Genomic DNA, 9,394 nt, shown 5'->3' on the forward strand with positions numbered 1-9,394 from the left:
ATCTGACCACTCTGAAAATGGTGCAGTGTGAACTCAGCATTAGGGGTTCAATTACAGTTTATAAAACACTTTAATCAAATGGTCAGTTGTAACTGTTTATCATCTATTACAGATAAACAACCAGTTATTTGTATAAAAAGAAAAGTACCTAATAGCTTTCCCCCCAGCAGCTATAAAGATTCTAAACACATTTCCATAACCTCAAGTTCTTAAGCTCTAGAGCACCTCTGTTCCTTTACGTTCTCTACTGTGGGCAGTATTTTACTTTAACTAACTGGACAATCACTGCAGTATAATGTCACTGTGTCATGTGGTCATCTTGTGTATCATGTTGTATTAGTGTGTGTCTTATCTTCTTCAGTCCAGCACTCATGTGCAGTGTCTGTATGATAAGTGTGCACTGTTTGGTTCGCTCTGAACTGGAAACGAATCTCCTCTATGCTCAGCTCCACTCGGTCATTAAAGCTGATACTGATTCTCTTTTCAGCTGGATATACATTGATTTCCCATTTTAATAAAGCAAAATAGTACAATAATGCCAATTACCACTGACCTTTAAAATGACCAGATGTATGTTTAGTAGCTACAGTTCTTTTTTCAAAAGCAATGGAACATTTACAACGTAAAGGCACAGAAAACAATGAAAGAGCACATGAAAATATTTTTTAAAAAAAAGTCCAAATCATTTACCAATTGTGAGTCAGGACAGGGTTGAACAGGGGGCCAACAGGACAATCGGAGGAGAGGAGAGAGGAGGAGAAGAGAGGGGGGGGGGAGAGAGGAGGAGAAGAGAGGGGGGGAGGAGAGAGGAGGAGGAGAGAGGGGGTGAAGGAGAAGAGAGGAGGAGGAGAAGAGGGGGGGGAGGAGAAGAGAGGGGGGGAGAGGAGAGAGGAGGAGAAGAGAGGGGGGGGGAGAGAGGAGGAGAAGAGAGGGGGGGAGGAGAGAGGAGGAGAAGAGAGGGGGGGAGAGGAGAGAGGAGGAGAAGAGAGGGGGGGGAGGAGAGAGGAGGAGAAGAGAGGGGGGGAGAGGAGAGAGGAGGAGAAGAGAGGGGGGGAGAGGAGAGGAGGAGAGTGAGGAGCTGTGACCCTACACAAGGCATGTTGATGTGTTTACTTCTCAAACACTGTCACTCTCAGTGAGGATGATGAAGAGTCACTGACTCATCTCCCTCCATCCTACACTTTCGATTCTTTCTTTTACACACAGAGTAAACACTCAGTAGAGATGGTTAGAGTTCAGAGGAGTATGAGCATTAAAGCCACTCTTCTTTTCAGTAACTCTCACGAGCCTCAGATCTACACTTTATTATTATTATTTTCTTTGTTTCTGAAACCTGCAGTGTGTCTTTAACAGGGTGAATTGTAGAGGGGCGTGGCCTGCACGAGCTCCTCTTCTTTATGTGGGCTGCGCGTAACAGCACGGAGAAGACAAAAACACACTTGGTTAAAAGTCGGATCAAGACACACACACACACACAGAGCGTTAGAGATGAACGTCAGTGAGCATTGTAACGGTGAGCAGTGGGTTCGGAAAGGTTCTCCCACCACCTCCGCGCTCATGTTCTCCGCCGGAGTTCTCGGGAACGTGTGTGCGCTCGTGCTGCTGGAGGTCCGGCGCAGGAGAAGGAAGCAGCGCGCACAAGGTCACTCCTCTACCTGCAGTCTGTTCCAGGTTCTGCTCACCGCGCTGCTGGTCACCGACCTGCTGGGCACGTGCTCGGTCAGCCCGCTGGTGATAGCCGCGTACGCGCGGAACGAGTCTCTGCGCGCGCTGGGTGGAAGCGTGGTCGCGTGCCAGCACTTCGGCTTCGCCATGACTTTCTTCAGCCTCGTAACGCTCGCGCTCTTGCTCTGCATGGCGCTCGAGCGATGCGTCTCCATCGCCTTGCCTTACGTGTACGAGAGACACCTGAGCGCGCGCTCCGGGTACCTGGCGCTAGCCCTGGTCTACGTGTCGGGCGCGCTCTTCTGCCTCGCGCCGTTCTTCGGTTTCGGCGAGTACGTGCAGTACTGTCCCGGGACGTGGTGCTTCGTTGACATGATGTCTGCGCAGCGCGTGCACTGCATCTACAAGAACCTGTACGCGTCTTGCCTGCTCGTCATGATTGCGTGCACAGTGCTGTGCAACGTCTGCGTCATCTACCACCTCGTGCTCATGTACCGGAGGGTCGAGCTGCACCGGGGATCCGCGCGCAGGTTCAGAGCCTCCACACGGACACACTTATTCACGGAGGAGCTCGAGCACCTGGTCCTACTCGCCTTCATGACCATCGCCTTCCTTATCTGCTCTCTTCCGCTCGTGGTGAGACTGATTCATTCAAAATCTGTGTTTAACATTTAAATCTGATCTGCTTTCTTTAAAAGAGTGTAAAAGACCGTGAAGTGTTTCCATAGAGTCTGAAGAAGGTGTGTAGATGTTTGTGGAACAGAGAACATGATGGTGTTTGGAGTGAAGGAACATCTGAGGAACTATAAGAACAAAGTGAGGTCTCACAGATCAGATCTAATAGAAGAGTAATGGAGGAAGAGAGTAACACCTGAGGAAGAGGAGGAGGAGGAGGACGAAGAGGGTAACACCTGGGGAGGGGGGTAACAGTGGGGTAAACAAGTGTTTCTGCTGATTAGGAACTAGAATGTCAGAACAAAACTTTTGGAATTCAGGGAACAGGAAGTGGGGGAGTTGAGGGGTCTTCAGGAGGTTCTGCTCTAAGTGAGTGTGAGAAGCAGCTCTGTGGATGATGTGTAAGAAGATCTGTCAGCTGAAGCAGTGATCTGGAATGACCTTATCTTCTTCTCTAAAGATCACAGTGTCTCTGTTCTGTTCCCTCACAAACATCTAAACATCTCCGGCAGGATCAGATCCAAACATTTATTATTCTGCACCATCATCTCAACATTCCTACATATAAATCAGAGAAATGAGTGACAGTTTACCCTCAACACTGCGCTAATGTGAGGGAATAACTCCAGCTCTGCTGAGGATGGAAAAATGGCATGTTCATAATAATTTCACTAAATACATTAAAATATTATAAAAATAAGGTCTTTTAATAATAACAACTGTAGTTATTATTATTATTATTATTGAACATGTTTAATATTATATATGATCAACAATCAAATTTAATTAAATTTACATTTTATTTGTCACATATACGATCATACACAGTAGGGTATGTAGTGAAGATTTTTATGGTTGTTTTCGCGATTAAAAAAAAAAAAGTAGTTGAAAAGTAGAATTCACAGTAAGGAAATAAAGTTTGATTTGTGTTAAAGTGGTGATGATTCTAACAGAGAAAAGAAACTAGAACTAGTTTTACTGGAAATAGTTTACTAAAACAGCGATATGTTGAGTCTAAAGTATGAAGGTAGTGTTATAAACTGTAAATTGTTATTAAATGTAAAAAAAAAAAAAACTAAAATAATCTCATGGATTTTTAAAGTCTTTAATTTTGTTAAAGTCTGATCTGATGTGAAGAGAAGAGATCTTTAGTGTCACTGTTTTAAAAACAGGGACAGGAAGAAGATTAGGAAGAAGATGTTTTTTAATCTGCTTGTGTTTGGTTTTATTAATCTGTATTAATAAAATACAGGGGGGGGGTCACTCTCTACTGCCCTCATCACCTGCCCCAGGTCCTTCCTGGGCACCTGGTGACCCACACCATGGTGCAGTAGGTTCTCCTCCTGAGGAAGTAGAGCCTCTGATGGAGATGTGTGTGTTCTAGGTGAGGTCAGCTGAGATGTGCACTTAAAGCTCAGAGGGCAGAGAGCTCAGTGTGCTTCCATCTGCTGAAATCCACCATCAGTTCCTTGGTGTTTGTAGTGTTGAAGTCCAGGTTATTGTAGGAAGACTGTTCGGTTAGCTGCCTAAGCTCCTCCTTGTAGGCTCTCTCATTGTCCGTCGTCAGGCCTACTGTGGTGGTATCCTCAGCACACTGGATAGTGATGGTAGGATGGACAGGGAGCAGTCAGGGGGAAAGAGGGGGTAGAGAAGGGGGATAAGGACAGACCCCTATGGTGTGCCAGTGTTTAGGAATAGAGAAGATGATGTGTGATCTCCCATCCTGACCTTCTGCATCCTGTAGTTCGTGTTACAGTCAGAACTACTGTCTGATCTGCACTGTTATACACAAAAACCAATCAGATTTAAGATCAGTGCTGTTTTTTATTTTCACTCCTCCAGGAGCATCATGTCATCTATAACGACAGGTAGTGAAGTTGCTGGTCTGAAAGCTAACTGCTAGCCAGGTGGAGGAGTGGTGAAGCAGCATGCAGACTGTGAGGAGGGAGGGGTTTAAGATGCTGGTGTCATTGTAGTCCTCCTCTCAGATCTGATCTGATCTGGAGGTGTGATATGGTGAGAACCCTGTGCTCATCTAATCCAGACATCACAGCACTAGTGGTGAGAAAGTGATTCAGAAGTGAATTGACTCACTGCAGGAAGTGAATGAAACAGGAAGTGAATGAAACGTGCCGTGTCGGCTGCAGTGGTTTTCTGAGCTGTAGAGAAAATAAACTCCAGATGTAATACACAAAATATTATTATTGTGGATTTTTTAATTGATTTTTGTGATTGAAGCCTTAAGAGAGATATCATTTGTATTTTTCTGACCAGGTGTGAAAGAGATCTAGGAGGACATTTCTACACACACCTCAGTCAACATTCTTCATTCCCTCTGGCTCATATTCCTGCATGCAGTGTGACTCCAAATCAGACCGAACTGCAACCAATCAAAACACTCCATTTAACTCTGAGGCAGACACACTGACTGAGTTCTCTATCGCTCACTGCCCCCTGCTCCCTACACCCTGCTCCCTGCTCCCTACACCCTACACCCTGCTCCCTACTCCCTACACCCTGCTCCCTACTCCCTACACCCTACACCCTGCTCCCTACTCCCTACACCCTGCTCCCTACTCCCTACACCCTACACCCTGCTCCCTACACCCTACACCCTGCTCCCTGCTCCCTACACCCTACACCCTGCTCCCTACTCCCTACACCCTGCTCCCTACTCCCTACACCCTGCTCCCTACTCCCTACACCCTACACCCTGCTCCCTACTCCCTACACCCTGCTCCCTGCTCCCTACACCCTGCTCCCTGCTCCCTACACCCTACACCCTGCTCCCTACTCCCTACACCCTGCTCCCTACTCCCTACACCCTACACCCTGCTCCCTACTCCCTACACCCTGCTCCCTACTCCCTACACCCTACACCCTGCTCCCTACACCCTACACCCTGCTCCCTACTCCCTACACCCTGCTCCCTACTCCCTACACCCTACACCCTGCTCCCTACTCCCTACACCCTGCTCCCTACTCCCTACACCCTACACCCTGCTCCCTACTCCCTACACCCTGCTCCCTACTCCCTACACCCTACACCCTGCTCCCTACTCCCTACACCCTGCTCCCTGCTCCCTACACCCTACACCCTGCTCCCTACTCCCTACACCCTGCTCCCTACACCCTACACCCTGCTCCCTACTCCCTACACCCTGCTCCCTACACCCTGCTCCCTACACCCTACACCCTGCTCCCTACACCCTACACCCTGCTCCCTACTCCCTACTCCCTACACCCTGCTCCCTACACCCTGCTCCCTACTCCCTACACCCTGCTCCCTACACCCTGCTCCCTACACCCTACACCCTGCTCCCTACACCCTGCTCCCTACTCCCTACACCCTGCTCCCTACACCCTACACCCTGCTCCCTACTCCCTACACCCTGCTCCCTACACCCTACTCCCTACTCCCTACACCCTGCTCCCTACACCCTACACCCTGCTCCCTGCTCCCTACACCCTGCTCCCTGCTCCCTACACCCTACACCCTGCTCCCTACTCCCTACACCCTGCTCCCTACTCCCTACACCCTGCTCCCTACACCCTGCTCCCTACACCCTACCCCCTGCTCCCTACACCCTACACCCTGCTCCCTACTCCCTACACCCTACACCCTGCTCCCTACTCCCTGCTCCCTACTCCCTACACCCTGCTCCCTACTCCCTACACCCTACACCCTACACTCTGCTCCCTACTCCCTACACCCTGCTCCCTGCTCCCTACACCCTGCTCCCTACACCCTGCTCCCTACTCCCTACACCCTACACCCTACACCCTGCTCCCTACTCCCTACACCCTGCTCCCTACACCCTACACCCTGCTCCCTACTCCCTACACCCTGCTCCCTACACCCTGCTCCCTACTCCCTACACCCTGCTCCCTACACCCTACACCCTGCTCCCTACTCCCTACACCCTGCTCCCTACTCCCTACACCCTGCTCCCTACACCCTACACCCTGCTCCCTACACCCTACACCCTGCTCCCTACACCCTGCTCCCTACTCCCTACACCCTGCTCCCTACACCCTACACCCTGCTCCCTACACCCTACACCCTACTCCCTGCTCCCTACACCCTGCTCCCTACTCCCTGCTCCCTACTCCCTACTCCCTACTCCCTACAACCTGCTCCCTACTCCCTGCTCCCTACACCCTACTCCCTACTCCCTACACCCTGCTCCCTACTCCCTACACCCTGCTCCCTACACCCTGCTCCCTACTCCCTACACCCTGCTCCCTACACCCTGCTCCCTACACCCTGCTCCCTACACCCTACCCCCTGCTCCCTACACCCTACACCCTACACCCTACACCCTGCTCCCTACTCCCTACACCCTGCTCCCTACTCCCTACTCCCTACACCCTGCTCCCTACACCCTACACCCTGCTCCCTACACCCTGCTCCCTACACCCTACACCCTGCTCCCTACTCCCTACACCCTGCTCCCTACACCCTGCTCCCTACACCCTACACCCTGCTCCCTACACCCTGCTCCCTACTCCCTACTCCCTGCTCCCTACACCCTGCTCCCTACTCCCTGCTCCCTACACCCTACTCCCTACTCCCTGCTCCCTACTCCCTACACCCTGCTCCCTACACATAAATCACATCCCTACCAGCTTCTATAAACAAATTAATAACATCAGGACACAACAAAAAAAACTTACAGCACATTACAAATTGTAGTCATACAAAACCTACATTCTGATGATGAAAATAAGTTTAATTTTAAGACTCTATAATTCAGTAGCATGTAGAGCCACTGGAAGAAACGATGACCTGAAGTAAACTTTTTCTGTAGATGTTTATCACAAGGTAGCACAAATTGTTTTGAAGAAATTTTGCCCCAGACTTGTTTATGGCATGCTTGATGTTTGAGGACTTTGTGGGTTTGTGGGTTTCTGCTTCTCTTTACACCCTGCAGCAACATCTCAGTGGGGTTGAAGTCTGCACTTTGACCTGCTCATTAAAACATTTGGCTTTTTTAGTTCTTCAGATCCTCGTGTCGGTGTGTTCAGGATCATTGTCCTGTTGTGGGACCTGATTTCAGTCCAGTTGCTGGACAGATGGTCTCACAGTCTTACATTAGTCTCCAGAATATTCTGGAGGTGGTGTGAGGTGTTTGTGGTGATATGCTTTCTTTTTTTTCATGTTTTTACCAAACATGCCGCTGTAGATGATGACCAGACTTCTCCACCTCGGTCTCATCAGTCCAGAGGATATCATGCTCCATATTCTATTTATAGAGAAGGGACTTTTTGATAGGTAGCATTTCATTAAAGCCTTCAGTCTTTGTCTGATTGTCATGAACATAAACATTTAATTTGCTTACTAAAGCCTGTCTTTATATCTCTCAGCATTCCAGTCTGATCTTGGTCTGGATTTGTGAGGACAGTCACTCCAGGGTGGATCGGTGATCGGTCTTGAATGCTCTTCATTTGTAAACCCTCTGGCTGGAGGCTGAATTTCAGTGTGATGAATCTCAGTGTGATTGGAGATGGCAGTATAACCCATCACAGTCTCCGAGGTCATGGCTGATGTTTTTTCTTCTAGGCATGACACAGACACACACCTGAGAGCTCCAGAAAACAAACTGAGAAATGTTCAGGTTTTATAGAAGTCAGACTTTCTGATGATGATTTGGTCTCCTGCACTTCATCAGTAAAACCTGAGCACTAGTTAATCTCTTAACCACTAGGGATTAGGGAATGTTACGTATTTTCTCACCTTGCTCCTGAATGTTTTTGGAATAAATGACTTTCCCATGACTGATTCCTAATCTCTGTTCACTGCTCCCTACAACCTATTCCCTACAAACTACTCCCTACCCTATTCCCCACACCCTATTCCCTACTCCCTATTCCCTACATCCTATTCCCTATACCCTGTTCTTTACTCCCAATACCCTAATTCCTACACCCCATTCCCTACTTCTTATTCCCTATTCCCTACTCCCTACACCCTACACTTTATTCCCTATTCCATACACCCCATTCCCTATTCCCGACTCCCTATTTCCTATTCCCTACACCCCTTTCCCTATTCCCTACACACAATGAAATGATGGACTCTGTGTTGTGCATTAACACAGACTGCATTAGCTCAGAGAGGTTCTGAAGGTCAGGGTTCAGCAGGGTTCTAGAGTATGGAGATTAGAACACTTCAGACTGTAATGATTCCTCACACTGCCATGGAGTATAGAGGAGAAAATCTCACTGCATTTATAAAATAGTGCAGAGTTACAGCAGGAAACGATTTATAATCACTCAGAGGCACTAACAGCACTGACATCAGCCTGGTTTCACATCACTCTTCCTCTTCACGCTGTTTTGGCATCACTGTGATGTCATCACTTATCTCTTCACCTCAGAAACACACTCAGGGTTGATTTGAAAACTGTTAAAAACAGTAGGAGTCACTCGGATAATCTGATTTATTTGACTAACATTGTTACATCATCGTGATTCAGTGTACTTTATACTAGTGTATCAACTCTGTGTGTAATATCTCGTGTTTCTCATCATTATCCCACTTGACAGGGTCTGACCTTCTAATGAGACCCTTTTCAGAGAGTTACTATCACTCTGCATCTTTTAACTGTACTGAGTGTGTGCTATAATCAAGCACAAGTCTGTCAATCAATTAAACCCCGCCCTGTTTATTTGTGAAATCTAATGGCATCAACTCAACGTCTAAAGGTCATACAGTGAAAGAACATTACTGTTGATTAAACTCTCTCTCTCTCTCTCTCTCTCTCTCTCTCTCTGTTCAGATCCGTTTGTATATCAGCTCATTCAGTATGAACCGCACTCTGGACCTGACGGCTCTCCTGCTGCTCTCCATGAACCCCATCCTCGACCCCTGGGTGTTTATTCTGCTCAGCCCCCCTGTGCCCCACCTCGTCTGGGGGGCAGTGTGTACAGTGCTGAGGCCATGCCCCCTGGACAACAAGGTCCCTCTCTCACCTGGTCCTCACACACAGACCACCATAGAGCTACAGACATGAGGCACATGATACAGGACATATCTATGGATAAAACAGGT

The 9,394-nt window shown here is 48.5% G+C and overlaps 1 protein-coding gene across 2 annotated transcripts in view; it reads left to right on the top strand.

The window, feature by feature from the left end:
* The first annotated feature begins 1,184 nt into the window (after nt 1-1,184).
* The window catches only part of ptger2b (prostaglandin E receptor 2b (subtype EP2)), an 8,474-nt gene continuing 264 nt past the window's right edge, over nt 1,185-9,394 (top strand). Inside the window, exons 1-2 of one of the 2 annotated variants that reach the window (XM_058378821.1) lie at nt 1,185-2,301; nt 4,615-4,874. In XM_058378821.1, coding sequence (XP_058234804.1) covers nt 1,489-2,301; nt 4,615-4,620 — 819 coding nt within the window. In that variant the 5' untranslated portion in view covers nt 1,185-1,488 and the 3' untranslated portion in view covers nt 4,621-4,874. Of the gene's footprint in view, nt 2,302-4,614; nt 4,875-9,122 lie in introns of those variants that run through there. The other variant, XM_058378820.1, reaches the window with a different exon arrangement.

Source organism: Hemibagrus wyckioides, linkage group LG25 (genome assembly GCF_019097595.1).
Source record: "Hemibagrus wyckioides isolate EC202008001 linkage group LG25, SWU_Hwy_1.0, whole genome shotgun sequence".
NCBI lineage: Eukaryota > Metazoa > Chordata > Actinopteri > Siluriformes > Bagridae > Hemibagrus > Hemibagrus wyckioides.